General features: G+C 48.3%; 1 protein-coding gene across 5 annotated transcripts in view; it reads left to right on the forward strand.

Annotated features, from left to right (window-relative positions):
* The window catches only part of LOC137521479 (5-hydroxytryptamine receptor 3A-like), a 169,767-nt gene that overhangs the window by 77,991 nt on the left and 76,285 nt on the right, over positions 1 to 15,491 (forward strand). For 4 of the 5 annotated variants that reach the window (XM_068240796.1, XM_068240801.1, XM_068240798.1 and 1 more), the window contains exon 3: positions 4,819 to 4,863. The exons of the other annotated variant lie outside the window; for it this stretch is intronic. In XM_068240796.1, coding sequence (XP_068096897.1) covers positions 4,819 to 4,863 — 45 coding nt within the window. The remainder of the gene's footprint in view (positions 1 to 4,818; positions 4,864 to 15,491) is intronic. 5 annotated transcript variants of the gene reach the window in all.

Consider the following 15,491-nt stretch of genomic DNA (forward strand, 5'->3'; position numbering starts at 1 on the left):
CGTGCCATGGCTGTGTAAGACCGCCTCAAATGCCCACAGAACTTCCTGGCCTGCTTCAGGACATCCGCTAAGCCAGGGTACTTTGCCACAAACCTTTGAACAACTAGATTCATGACATGTGCCATGCAGGGTATGTGTGTCAGGTTCCCCATATGCAAAGCGGCAAGCAGATTGCTGCCGTTGTCGCACACCACGTTGCCTATCTCCAGGTGGTGCGGGGTCAGCCACTCATCCACCTGTTTCTTAAGAGCAGCCAGGAGAGCTGCTCCAGTGTGACTCTCCGCTTTGAGACAAGACATGTCTAAGATGGCGTGACACCGTTGTACCTGGCATGCAGCATAGGCCCTGCGGAGCTGGGGCTGTGTAGCTGGAGAGGAGAACTGCCACTCAGCCAAGGAGGAGGAGGACAGCGAAGAGCATGTAGCAGGAGGAGAGGAGGTGGCAGGAGGCCTGCCTGCAAGCCGTGGAGGTGTCACAATTTGGTCCGCTGCGCCCTGCTTGCCATCGTTCACCACCAGGTTGACCCAATGGGCTGTGTACGTAATGTAGCGGCCCTGCCCGTGCTTGGCAGACCAGGCATCCGTGGTCAGGTGGACCCTTGACCCAACGCTCTTCGCAAGAGATGACACCACTTGCCTCTCAACTTCACGGTGCAGTTGGGGTATGGCCTTTCTCGAAAAATAAGTGCGGCCTGGCATTTTCCACTGCGGTGTTCCGATGGCCACAAATTTACGGAAGGCCTCAGAGTCCACCAGCCGGTATGGTAACAGCTGGCGAGCTAACAGTTCCGCCACGCCAGCTGTCAGACGCCGGGCAAGGGGGTGACTGGCCGAAATTGGCTTCTTCCGCTCAAACATTTCCTTCACGGACACCTGACTGCTGCTGTGGGCAGAGGAGCAGGAAGCGCTCAAGGGCAGAGGCGGAGTGGAGGAGGGTGCCTGTGAAGGTGGAAGGGAGAAAGCGGCAGAAGCAGATGATGCACCTGAAGGAGGAAGAGGAGAAGGAGGGTGACTTTTCTTTGTGTGCTGCTGCTGCTTTTGCTCAGGTGGCCATCCCATAGCTGTTTGTGCCTTTTCTCCAGGTGCCTTCGTAAGGCACTTGTCCCTACGTGAGTGTTGGCCTTTCCACGGCTTAATTTTTGTTGGCAGAGCGAACAGATGGCTTTGGTCCGATCTGAGGCACACACATTAAAAAATTTCCACACCGCTGAGCCACTCTGGGATGTGGGCACTATGGGGACCTCAGCAGCTGATGCTGAAGGGCAAGTTGGCTGGCTGTACATAGGTGGCGATACATGGTGCCGGACACTGCCACCAGCTGTTTCTGACGAAGAGCTGCCCCAGCTTCTTTCAGCAACTTCTCTCCTCCTACTACTCTCTGACTCCCCCTCTGAACTGTCCCCCTCTTCATCTCCTCTATTGGGAACATACAGAGGATCCCTATCATCGTAATCATCCTGCCCAGCTTCGCTTGCCTCAGACAAATCCAAACATGCACCATCAGTAGGTCCTTCATCCTCCTTACACGTTACATCCATAGTGTTGCCGCGTAACTCAGACATATGAGCTGGTGAAAATTCATCTGGCTGTAACAACAATGGCTGTGCATCAGTGATTTCAACACTAAATAATTCTTGCGAAGTGTCAAATGCAGCGGAAGTGGTGCTAGTAGTAGCGCTGGTGGCTGAGCAAGATGAGGTGTTCTGTGTCGCTAAATACTCAACCACGTCCTGACAATCTTGGGAGGTGATGGGACGTGCCTTCTTCCGAGCACTGTACTGTGGGCCAGGTCCACACGAAATTACATTTACACGACCTCGCGCAGACCTGCCGGGTGGCCTTCCTCTGGCTCTGGCACTACCGCTTCCTCTACCTGTTTTGTCCATATCGGGTATGCACGGAGTGGTATATCACACTGCGTGCACTCACGTAGGTAGGCGGGTTCACTTAACTGCACAGGTATGCGCACTGATGCGGTGGGTTCACTGAACAGAACAGGTATACAGTGGCGGGTTCACAGAACAGGTATGCAGTGGCAGGTTCACTGAACAGAACAGGTATACAGTGGCGGGTTCACAGAACAGGTATGCAGTGGCAGGTTCACTGAACAGAACAGGTATGCAGTGGCAGGTTCACTGAACAGAACAGGTATGCAGTGGCGGGTTCACTGAACAGGTATACAGTGGCGGGTTCACTGAACAGAACAGGTATACAGTAGCGGGTCCACTGAACAGAACAGGTATGCAGTGGCGGGTTCACTGAACAGTACAGGTATACAGTGGCGGGTTTACAGAACAGGTATGCAGTGGCAGGTTCACTGAACAGAACAGGTATGCAGTGGCGGGTTCACTGAACAGGTATACAGTGGCGGGTTCACTGAACAGAACAGGTATACAGTAGCGGGTCCACTGAACAGAACAGGTATGCAGTGGCGGGTTCACTGAACAGTACAGGTATACAGTGGCGGGTTCACTGAACAGAACAGGTATGCAGTGGCGGGTTCACTGAACAGGTATACAGTGGCGGGTTCACTGAACAGAACAGGTATACAGTGGCGGGTTCACTGAACACAACAGGTATACAGTGGCGGGTTCACTGAACAGAACAGGTATGCAGTGGCGGGTTCACTGAACACAACAGGTATGCAGTGGCGGGTTCACTGAACAGGTATACAGTGGCGGGTTCACTGAACAGAACAGGTATACAGTGGCGGGTTCACTGAACAGAACAGGTATACAGTGGCGGGTTCACTGAACAGAACAGGTATACAGTGGCGGGTTCACAGAACAGGTATACAGTGGCGGGTTCACTGAACAGAACAGGTATACAGTGGCAGGTTCACTGAACAGAACAGGTATGCAGTGGCGGGTTCACTGAACAGTACAGGTATACAGTGGCGGGTTCACTGAACAGAACAGGTATACAGTAGCGGGTCCACTGAACAGAACAGGTATGCAGTGGCGGGTTCACTGAACAGTACAGGTATACAGTGGCGGGTTCACAGAACAGGTATGCAGTGGCAGGTTCACTGAACAGAACAGGTATGCAGTGGCGGGTCCACTGAACAGAACAGGTATGCAGTGGCGGGTTCACAGAACAGGTATGCAGTGGCAGGTTCACTGAACACAACAGGTATGCAGTGGCGGGTTCACTGAACAGGTATACAGTGGCGGGTCCACTGAACAGAACAGGTATGCAGTGGCAGGTTCACTGAACACAACAGGTATGCAGTGGTGGGTTCACTGAACAGGTATGCAGTGGTGGGTTCACAGAACACGTATGCAGTGGCGGGTTCACTGAACAGGTATGCAGTGGCGGGTTCACTGAACAGGTATGCAGTGGCGGGTTCACTGAACAGGTATGCAGTGGTGGGTTCACTGAACAGGTATGCAGTGGTGGGTTCACTGAACAGGTATGCAGTGGTGGGTTCACTGAACAGGTATGCAGTGGTGGGTTCACTGAACAGGTATGCAGTGGTGGGTTCACAGTACAGGTATGCAGTGGTGGGTTCACAGAACAGGTATGCAGCCAGGAACAAGCTAAGCCTAACTAATCTTTCCCTATGAGAGACAGTCTGCAGCAGCTCGCCCTACTCTCACTAATGCAGGCACACGAGTGACCATAATGGCCGCCGCTGCCTGCCTTATATAAGGGGGGTGGGGCTCCAGGGGCTAGTGTAGCCTAATTGGCTACACTGGGCCTGCTGACTGTGATGTAGAGGGTCAAAGTTGACCCTCCATGTGCATTATGGGGCGAACCGAACTTCCGCAAAGGTTCGCCTGCGGGACGCGAACGCGAACCACGGAAGTTCGCATGGAACCGTTCGCAGGCGAACCGTTCGGCCCAACTCTAATTGTGGCATCGATACCCCACATGGGAATCCTGCAGAAAAAATCGAGTAGCCCTGACCCCCTTCTCGTGCGGCTTAGCGCTGTAGCTCTGCCTCTACTAAAGTCAATTGCCGCTGATCGCCGCCTCACCCCGCCACTCTCACTCTTGCTTCACAGAGAGGGGCAGGGAGGGAAAGGCAGAGATCTGCATGGCGATTGACTTCATTTGAGGCAGAGCTACAGCACTATGCTCTGCCTCCCCAGGCAGCAAAATCCACGACTTTGAAAGCCGTGGATGTTTTTCCCAGGATTTGGGGGGTATAAACCCCTCATTTTGCCGCTGGAATGTGGCATTTCAAGTCTCTTCATACTACTTATGGAAACTAGCAGGTAAAAATTGAAAAATGTTAATCGCTTCAGAGTCTCTTTAAACCTCATACACACAACAAACAAAGGCTATGGGATTTATTAGGACTAAAAATGCAAATGTTTATCTTATGAGTTTATCTTCACCTTACATTTGCTTTAAGCCACTGTGTGGTCACTGGTGAACATTGCTTTATTTCAGGTTATTGATAGAAGGTGAACTTTCTTTCCATTGACAACTTTCTGGTACAGCACAGCAGGTTTTCCACCAGAACATGATGACATTTTGCCCCATCCATTTTTCCTAATATCTATACACAGATGCAGAGTGTGTTTGCTTCTGCGATTTTCAACAAAGTTTTGATGGGAATTAGGAAAATAATCATAGGCTAATCGCAAACCCATCAAAAATGCAGCATGCAGTGCATTTCAGTAAAAAAAACACCCTAGTGATCAGCAAATCAAATTAGACTCAAAAATGATGACTTGCCACAATAGTCACCAGCAAATACAGTGGTTAAATATAAATATTCACAGTATACTAGTGCTCACTGCTCAATGCTCATTCTGAAATTAAGTTTTGCTAAAAACCTTAAGTTGTTATTATTTTATTTGTATTTTAGGATGAAAAAAATCAAGCACTAACCACATACATCTGGTGTGCTCAGGTAAGATCATTTTACCTACAAACTGTACACATGCATAATCGAAATTCCACCAGTAGCACCAGAGTGTTATAAAAAATTTAAAGTTAAAAAATTTAAAAAAAAAAAAGTTTTGCTGTTTATAAAGTAGAGATGGCCCGAACTGCAGTAATTAGAGAAGGTAGAGGTGCTGCTGCTGCAGAGACATTAGGGAAAGCTTAGTTGGGCTTGTTAGGTGGCTCTTTCTTGCTGAATGCTGATCCTTATTGCTAAAAAGCACTCCTCATCCTCAACAGCTCTTTTGAGAGCTAATGTGTGTGTGTGTGACAGGCAGCTGCACATTTGTAATACCCATCACTGCATATACCTACCTGTTGTTCACAGTGCACCCACCTACCTACGTGACCGCATGCAGTGTCACTGTACCTGTTCATGGTACCTGTGTGTGTGTGTGACAGGCAGCTGCACATTTGTAATACCCATCACTGCATATACCTACCTGTTGTACAGTGCACCCACCTACGTACGCAGTGTGATATTTAATGCCACCAGTCACTGTACCTGTTCACGGTACCTGTGTGTGTGTGTGTGTGTGTGTGTGTCAGCTGCACATTGTATTGATACCAGTCACTGCATACCTGTTCACTACACCTGTGTGACTGCACATTGTATTAGTCAAGTCAGTGCATACCTTTCACTTCATCCCCCCAATATGGGCAAAACAGGCAGAGGCAGGCCACCCGGCAGGTCTGTTCGAGGTCATGCTGTTGTGATTTTGTGCGCCCCTGTTAACTATTAACTATTAATTCCTTAGTTAACTATTTAACACTGAAAAGAGCTGGAAAAAAAATGTTTAAAAACACACGATTGGTTCACACAATGGCCACCTGCACTCCCCTCCAGTGTTTTTAAACAATTTTTTTTCAGCTCTAGGACACGGCGGACAGGTGAGTGGTTAGGGAGGGACCCCCATGGGAGGAATGCCTGCAATGGGCGGTCCTGCTAGTGACGCAATCTTGCGATTGCGTCCAACTGAAGCCTTCCACCTGCTAATGGCTGCAAGATTGGGTATGGCAGGTAAAGGGTGTATGACAGTGCCTCCTGATTGGCTGACGAGCGCCTGCTGACCATTTAAATGTAGCTGGATGCATGTACTGCTGTGTTCTATTGCTTGTGTGTGTCGAATTTAGCATTCAGTATGGAGGCAGTGTTGGTGGGCATTCTGGATGTGAGAGGTCCAGAGCCTGGGTGTGAGAGGTCCCCTCCAGGTATCGCATGTTGGCCTTGAGGCCCCGGCCAGTGAGAGAGGTCCGGGGCCCCTGGCCATTGTGTGAACCAATCGTGTGTTTTTATGGTAGGGATTAGATTGTGAGCCCCTCTGTGGGACAGTTAGTGACAAAACAATACATACTCTGTACGACGCTGCATAATATGTTGGCACTATATAAATAATTAGTATAAGTACAGTATAAAGTAGCCAGGTCTATAGGTGTCCCCAGTATAGATAGCCAGGTCTATAGGTATCCCCAGTTTAGGTAGTAGTCAGGGGCGTAACTAGAAATCACTGGGCCCCCTTGCGAAAGTTTGGATGGGGCCCCCCCTCATAGGTGCCAAATAATCATAATGGGGCATCATTTCACCATAAAATAATCATAATGGGCAGCATTTCACCATACAATCATCACAATGTGGGCATCATTTCACTATAAAATAATCGCAATGTGGGCAGACTTTCACCATAAAATAATCACAATGTGGGCAGAATTTCATGAAAAAATAATCGCAATCTGGGCAGAATTTCACCATAAAATCGCAATGTGGGCAGAATTTCACCATAAAATAATCGCAATGTGGGCAGAATTTCACCATAAAATAATCGCAATGTGAGCAGAATTTCACCATAAAATAATCGCAATGTGGGCAGAATTCCATCATAAAATAATCGCAATGTGGGCATCATTTCACCATAAAATAATCGCAATGTGGGCATCATTTCATCATAAAATAATTGCAATGTGGGCAGAATTTCACCATAAAATAATTGCAATGTGGGCAGAATTTCACCATAAAATAATTGCAATGTGGGCAGATTTTCACCATAAAATAATCGCAATCAGGGCAGAATTTCACCACAAAATAATCGCAATGTGGGCAGAATTTCACCATAAAATAATCGCAATGTGGGAAGCATTTCAGCAGAAAATAATAGTTCCCGTTTTTTTTACCTTAGCATACTCCCCAACCGCCCCGATTTCGTCGGGATTCTCCCGGTTTAGAAGGCCTGATCCCGCCTCCCGTGATTGCCTTCCTGAATCCCGGGTGAAGTCAGGATGGAGAGCGGCAGAGCAATTACAGAGAGCAGAGCAGTCACCGCGGGACTTCCTACACAGAGCAATGATGACGTCAGCTACAAAGCTCTGGGTGATTGCTCTGCTCTTCACATCGGCGCAGCCAGGTAGCAAGCAGGACAAGCTGTGGGCTTCCTCTTGACAGGGTCCTCGGACACTCCTGACGTCACTCCCTCTCACTATTCAACCTGCGGCTGCCGGGAGGACAGACAGCGAATCGGAAGGCCAGAGGACTCGTCGGGAGGCAGAGCCACGCAGGGTGTCATCACACTGGCTGGTGGAGGGAGGCGGAGCTGAGCTTGCAGAAGAATGTTGTGTGAGCCTGGGGCAGCTACATGGTAAGTGCAGGGAGGAGGCAGATCCGCACACACGCTATAGTCACTAGTGTTGTAAGGGGGTGGGGGGTGCGAGGAATTGGTGGGATCTGCTCTTTTAAACACCCCACCACTTTGTATCCTCCTCCCTCCTACATCCCAGAGGTTGCCGACAAGATACAGAGACACTGGCCAGCCACGCCTGCAGACCTCCCGAGTACCACCCCTTGCATGTCCTCTGACTCCCTCTGCAATTCACAGTACAGCTGGGGGAGAGCCAAAAGGATTCCTATCTGCCCAGCAGCATTTAAATAAGCCCCACCCCCAGATCGCATAAGCTCCGCCCCTACATGCACGTTGAGTAAGCCATCCACTTCTCTTACAGCACAGCAGGCAGCCAAGAGATAGGAAGCATGTCTGGCCAGCAACATGGGACTAAGCCCCGCCCCAGGACATCAGGGAAGAGACCAGAGCAGGAAAATTCAAAAGTAAGCCCTCACTGCTTCTTTATCTCCCTCTATATCACCCCCATACCTTCCATCTCTCCGCACCTAACCACTAGCAGCCTCACACACTCCTCAAACTACTATCACCTGTCACCTACCCAGAGGCGTATCTTTAGGGGTGCATATAGGGCACCTGCTATGGGCGCCCCCTTGTCAATCACATGGGGGGGCGCATCCCCAGTAAGCAATTTAATAAATCTCCCCTCCAGTCAATACTGGCACGCACCTCTTTCCCATGTTGCAGGCGCACCGCCAGCGCTGTTATCTATGCCACCTGCCCGCCCGCAGAGGTAGAGGAGAGGGACTGTGTGTGACTCTCGGGCGGCCCCCCACTTGCAGCCCATTTACATGCGGTCCTCCCGCTGCACTGCCCAGCATTTTGTGGTCGCCATAGTAACATTGGTGGCACGCACTGCCTCACATCCCCGATCCCCCCTCCTGATTGGCCACCTCTGTGCCGCTGGGGATGATGGGGGTGGGAGAGGAAACAATCCGTGGATGGAGCTGCAAGAGGTCAGGTGACACACGCACGCTGACTGTAAGCAGCTAGGCTGCTGTTAGGCAGCAGAAATCACATCTTGCTGCTGTCTGGAAGCAGTGAAAATATAAGAAAAGGTATTTGATAAGATAAGTTATCACTGACTTAAGTTTAGGCAGAGGGTTACCAGAGCTGATTCAGCATGCTCAGTGATTGCTTGTCATTGAGCGATATACAGTATATTATTACAGTTGAGCACTCAGCTCACTCTGCTCACCTAATAACATCACTCAGAACAACTGGTGCAGTGTCATAATCTCCACTCTCCTCTCACTACAATCGTCACCCAGCTGACTTGAGCAAGCTATTTAGTTAGCAGACAGAACGAGACAATGATAAGAGCACTCCAGCATGAGTGAGACAAGTAAGCTAATTCACTTTCTGCAGTGCAGGGGGTGGGGCATCCTGACTGCTGGGAGACAGAATTACACATGGAAGGAAAACTTCTGATATGCAGATATCCTCCAGACCAGCTGTGACCTGGGGTCAGCTCAGCTCTCCTGCCAATTCCACTTCTTTTTCTAGGCTTTCTTAACTCTTAAAAGGTAATATCCAGTTTCTCTCAGTCTCCATTTTCTGTGGATCTGTTGTGCTGTTGTGACACACAGGCTTCTCGGTGCTGGAAGAAGCCCCTGGTAAGTAAAGCTTTATATGTAATAATGACTTAAAGGTACGGTAATATCCAGGCTATATAAAAAAAAATTATCTACTTACCCAGGGCTTCCTCCAGCCCCTGGCAGCTGCTACGTCCCACGCCACAGCTCCGCTCTCAGCCGCCGACCCGGGTTCTCCGCCGGTGCAGAAGCTGACCTCGCCAGGTCGTCCTCTACTGCACCGCTGTCACTCAAGTCCACCTTGTCCAGCCTGGGCAGTACATTCAGTCAACGTGGACTTGATTGACAGCGGCACTCGTGCAGGTGCAATAGAGGTTGACCTTGCGAAGTTGGCCTCTGCACCGAAGTGGACCGGGAGCCAGTGGCTGAGAACGGAGCTTCGGAGTGGGACATAGGAGGAAGCCCCAGGTAAGTAGATAATTGTTTTTATATAGCCTGGATATTACCTTTAAGTGATTGTTACGTATAAGGCTTTCCTTACCAGGGGCTTCTTCCAGCACCTAGAAGCCTGTGTGGCACAACAGATCCGCAGAAAAGGGAGACTGTATATTATACTACATGGTGACTTTTTTTCAAATTTAAGTGTGAATTAAAAGGAACCTAAATTGAAAAAAAGAAAAAGTTTCACTTACCTGGGGCTTCTACAAGCCTCCTGCAGCTACCCTATGCCTGCTCTGTCACAGATTAATCCTCCAGTCCCCAGCCGCCATTTAGTTTCATTCTTGCTGACTGGCCAGTCGATGGCCACTGTACCTGCGCAGCCTAGTGCTGGGCATAATGGAAAAAACTACGCTTACGGATCATTACGCGTAATTTTACGCTATAACACATTACGGAATTACGGTTACAGCGTAAACATTTATCTACGGTTCATGTCTGTAATTACGCATGATCCTTACGCAATTACGCGTAAGAATACCGTAATGCAGGTTGTTACGTTACAGTCTTACGCATAATTTTCTTACTAGCAATTAATGCGTAAGGCCATGCTCCCAAGCGGAAAAGTTGACGCATGGATCAATGTTAGGTAGCCGCCGACTTTAAGGGTTAATAGCAAAGCCCCCTTAAATGCTAAGAGCCTCAAATTTGGAAAATATATTAAGGAGATCAGAAGGAATAAGAGGAATTTTTTTTTTTCAAAAAGACCTTATAGTTTTTCAGAAAATCGATTTTAAAGTTTCAAAGGAAAAATTTATACATTTAAAAACCCGCCGAATTTAACGGTTAATAGCAAAGCCTGCTTAAAATTTAGGAACACCAAATTCCCAGGGTATATTAAGGGGATCAGTGGGAATAAGAGGAAAAACATTTTTTACTTACTTCGTTCTGAGTGTGGGAAATATAAAAAAAACGACGTGGGGTCCATCCTCCCAGACCTCTTTAACCCCTTGTCCCCCATGCAGGCTGGGATAGCCAGAATGCGGAGCACCGGCGGCGTGGGGCTCCACACCCTGACTATACCAGCCCGCATGGTCCATGGATTGGGGGGTCTCGGAAGGGCAGGGGCAGCCAAGCTTTTCCCTCCCCCTCCGAGCCCTTGTCCAATCCAAGGACAAGGGGCTCTTCTCCACCTCCGATGGGAGGTGGAGGTGGAGGCCGCGATTTCCTGGGGGGGGTTCATGGTGGCATCTGGGAGTCCCCTTTAAAAAGGGGTCCCCCAGATGCCCACCCCCCCTCCAAGGAGAAATGAGTATAGGGGTACTTGTACCCCTTACCCATTTCCTTTAAGAGTTAAAAGTAAATAAACACACAAACCCTTAGAAAAAGTATTTTAATTGAACAAAAAACATAACCACGAAAAAAGTCCTTTAATATTCTTAATTAACCATTAATACTTACCTGTCCCTTTAAATAAATGATCCCTCGCAATAGCCTCGGAAATGTTCTATCAGTTACAATGTAACAAAGTTATTACAATGTAACAACTTTGTTACATTGTAACTACGCCGCACCCGACGTCACTCGCCGCTCAGCCGCCGCATACACTTATGCGTCCTTGCAGGACGCTAAGTCCCCGCCGGCTCCCGCTGTCCACCTCGCCCACATATGTCACCCACATGTGGGTGACATGTGGGTGACATGTGGGAGAGGCGGGGAGGGCAGCGGAGCCAGCGGGGACTTAGCTTCCTGCAAGGACCCGACAGAGCTCTGAGCTATATAGCTCAGAGCTCTCTAAGCATCTTTGAATTTGGGCTCCAAGGAGCCCCATTGGTCCTTAGCAGACCAATGGGGTTCCTTCCGATTTGAAGGAACCCCATTGGTCTGCTAAGGACCAATGGAGCTCCTTGGAGCCCAAATTCAAAGATACTTAGAGAGCTCTGAGCTATTTAGCTCAGAGCTCTGTCGGGTCCGTGCAGGACGCTAAGTCCCGCCGGCTCCCGCTGCCCTCCCCGCCTCTCCCACATGTCACCCACATGTGGGTGACTTGTGGGTGACAGATGTGGGCGGGGTGGACAGCGGGAGCCGGCGGGCACTTAGCGTCCTGCAAGGACGCGTAAGTGTATGCGGCGGCTGAGCGGCGAGTGACGTCGGGCGCGGCGTAGGTACAATGTAACAAAGTTGTTACATTGTAATAACTTTGTTACATTGTAACTGATAGAACATTTCCGAGGCTATTGCGAGGGATCATTTATTTAAAGGGACAGGTAAGTATTAATGGTTAATTAAGAATATTAAAGGACTTTTTTCGTGGTTATGTTTTTGTTCAATTAAAATACTTTTTCTAAGTGTTTGTGTGTTTATTTACTTTTAACTCTTAAAGGAAATGAGTAAGGGGTACAAGTACTCCTATACTCATTTCTCCTGGGAGGGGGGGTGGGCATCTGGGGGACCCCTTTTTAAAGGGGACTCCCAGATGCCGCCATGAACCCCCCCCCCCAGGAAATCGCGGCCTCCACCTCCACCGCCCATCGGAGGTGGAGAAGAGCCCCTTGTCCTTGGATTGGACAAGGGTTCGGAGGGGAGGGGAAAGCTTGGCTGCCCCTCCCCTTCCGAGACCCCCCAATCCATGGACCATGCGGGCTGGTATAGTCAGGGTGCGGAGCCCCACGCCGCCGGTGCTCCGCATTCTGGCTATTCCAGCCTGCATGGGGGACAAGGAGTTAAAGAGGTCTGGGAGGGGGGACCCCACGTCGTTTTTTTTTATATTTCCCACACTCAGAACGAAGTAAGTAAAACTCTTCCCACTTGGGGGAATCTATGAAAATAATACACTATTGTTACCTGTGCAAAAAAAACTGACATTTTCTGCATTTAAAAGACATTTTTGCCCTTGAAACTTAAAAATCGATTTTCTCAAAAACTATAAGGTCTTTTTGAAAAAAAAAATGTTCCTCTTATTCCCACTGATCCCCTTAATATACCCTGGGGATTTGGTGTTCCTAAATTTTAAGCAGGCTTTCTATTAACCGTTAAAGTCGGCGGGTTTTTAAATGTATACATTTTTCCTTTGAAACTTTAAAATCGATTTTCTGAAAAACTATAAGGTCTTTTTGAAAAAAAAAATTTCCTCTTATTCCTTCTGATCTCCTTAATATATTCTCCAAATCTGAGGCTCTTAGCATTTAAGGGGGCTTTGCTATTAACCCTTAAAGTCGGTGGCTTTTTTAAATTATACGGGAGCGTAATATTACGCGATTACGGCAGACTGTGTAATTTCAATAGGAGTTTACGGTCTTACGCGTAATTTGATACGCATAATAACGTAACTTGCGGTCTACGCGTAATTAATTGCGTGTAATACCGTAACCTTACACGTAACGCTTACGGTGCATTTGTAGTGAATTACGATGCGTAATTACGCTAATGCGTAATTTCGGCCCAGCACTGGCGCAGCCTTGGCCGTGTGCATCCCCAATCACACTCCCATCGCCGGGAGCGTCCCAGCGCATGTGCAGTACAAGATTTTCGCAGTGGCCATCCACATGGCTTGAGTCGGCAAGAAAGTGGCAGCGAGGGACCAGAGACTCAAACTGTGACAATGCAGGAAAAGACGGCTGCACTGGGCAGGTAGAAGCTCCAGGCAACTGATTTTTTTTTTTTTTTTGTTTCAATTCAGGTTCCCTTTAATTCACACATTTTAATATGAAAAACAAACCATGAATAAAGGGGGGGGGGGGCGCAATTTCAGTACTTGCCATAGGCGCCATCTTCCCTAGATACGCCTCTGCACCTACCTGTACCCCTAATCAGCCCTCATACTTCTATCTAAACCCCTCCCTCAGCACTATTACCCCTCAATCATCTACCCTGTCACCTGTCTGCACCCCTAATCAGCCCACATACTTCTATCTAATTCCCCTCCCCAGCACTATTACCCTTCAATCATCTACCCTGTCACCTGCCTGCAATCCCTTAATCAGCCCACATACTTCTATCTAATCCCCCTCCCCCAGCACTATTACCCCTCAATCATCTACCCTGTCACCTGCCTGCACCCCCAATCAGCCCTCATACTTCTATCTAAACCCCCTCCCCCAGCACTATTACCCCTCAATCATCTACCCTGTCACCTGCCTGCACCACTAATCAGCCCTCACGCTTCTAATTAAACCCCCTTCCCCAGCATTCTTAGCTCTCATTTTCTCTCCAGCACCTTCAGAACTCTTTTAAAGTAAGCTTGAGGGCAAAGAGGGTAAAAGATATACTTTACCTACAAAATGTATAGGTTATTTTGACACTTTCAAGTTCTGCACTGTGTCTGGCTTTCCCACTGTCTTGCCGCTGTAGCTCCCGCTAGCAATCTCCAAGGCACTGCACAGTAAAGACCTTGGAGGTGTCAGGAGAGCCTGAAGATTACATTCACCACTTGTCAGCTGCTCCAAAGACTTGACTGCACATTTTCTAGCACTTGGCATGAGAAGTGGAGAGGCCGCTGATGGATGGAATCAGTATGTGCTGACCTCTGACTGCTACCTCCAGTATGTACAGTATAAGCTGTTGTTCTACCCCTTAACTGATAGTAAACTAGCTGCTGTGTGTGCTGATCTCTGCTACCGCCAGTATGTACAGTATAAGCGGTTACTCTAGGCCTGTACTGCTAGTAAACTAGCTGCAGTGTGTGCTGATCTCTGCTGCCCCAGTATGTCCAGTATAAGCTGTTCTCTGCGCCTTTACTGATAGTAAACTAGCTGCTATGTGTGCTAATCTTTGCTGGCCCTAGTATGTACAGTATAAGCTGTTATGTCCCTTTTCTGATAGTAAACTATTTGCAGTGTGTGCTGATCTTTGCTGGCCCTAGTATGTACAGTATAAGCTGTTATGTCCCTTTACTGATAGCAAGCTAGCTGCAGTGTGTGCTGATCTCTGCTACCTCCAGTATGTACAGTATAAGCTGTTACTCTGTGCCTTTACTGATAGTAAACAAGCTGCAGTGTGTGCTGATCTTTGCTACCCCCAGTTTGTACAGTATTAGCTGTTACTCTGTGCCTGTACTGATACTAAACTCACTGCAGCATTGTGTGTTCAATGATCCCTGCTACCTCCAGTGTGTACAGTATAAACTGTAATGTTTGGTACACACATCCAATTTGACTGCTTTCATGTAGGGTAAGAGCTCTGTTCGTTTTTAGTATGCAAGATCTGTTGGCCCTCGTACTACATGAAGGTAGAAAAATTGGTAAGTGATTGGTCCATTAAAAATTGTATGTGTGTTTATGCATCTTTACGTGATGCCTAGTAAAATAGCTTCAGTGTGTGCTTATCTCTTCTACCTGATACTGAGTATAAGCTGTTACTCTGTGCTTGTACTGATAGTAAACTAGCTGCACTGTGTGCCTATCTCTAATACCTACCTTAAAGAACAGACCTACAGATATCTCATTTGTTAACCAGGGACTATCTGTACTTGGCTAGTCACTTATCTTCCTAGTACTGAGTAACTTAATTTATCATGGCATTCTTTAGAGATTTTTTTTATATCTTTTTTTGTCCATATTGACATGTTAGCATAATGCAGTTGGCTCCACCCACATATCATGACCACACCCATTTTCCCGCCGGCAGAACGACACCCACTTAGGGTCACAACTTAGACACTGATTGGGGCCACAAAAACCTTAGCTCCACTCCTGTTTGTAATCAAAGGTGGGCCACTATACACCAGGGAACTGTATAGGGGAGGGAGGTGGGAACGTGATGCAAGTAAATTTGGGCCGTGGCTAAAGGCATGGCAGGGGTGGGTTTAAGTGTCCCTCTTTCCTGACTCCAAATGTTGGGAGGTATGACCTTAGTGAGGCTTAGCCAGACTCAGGACAGGAGCAGCAGTCTTCCTCTCTCCATCCCATGCTGCTTCCTCCTAGTACTGGGGTCAGTTAAATCCAGCTGAGGGACCT

This window comes from Hyperolius riggenbachi, chromosome 6, assembly GCF_040937935.1.
Source record: "Hyperolius riggenbachi isolate aHypRig1 chromosome 6, aHypRig1.pri, whole genome shotgun sequence".
Lineage (NCBI taxonomy): Eukaryota > Metazoa > Chordata > Amphibia > Anura > Hyperoliidae > Hyperolius > Hyperolius riggenbachi.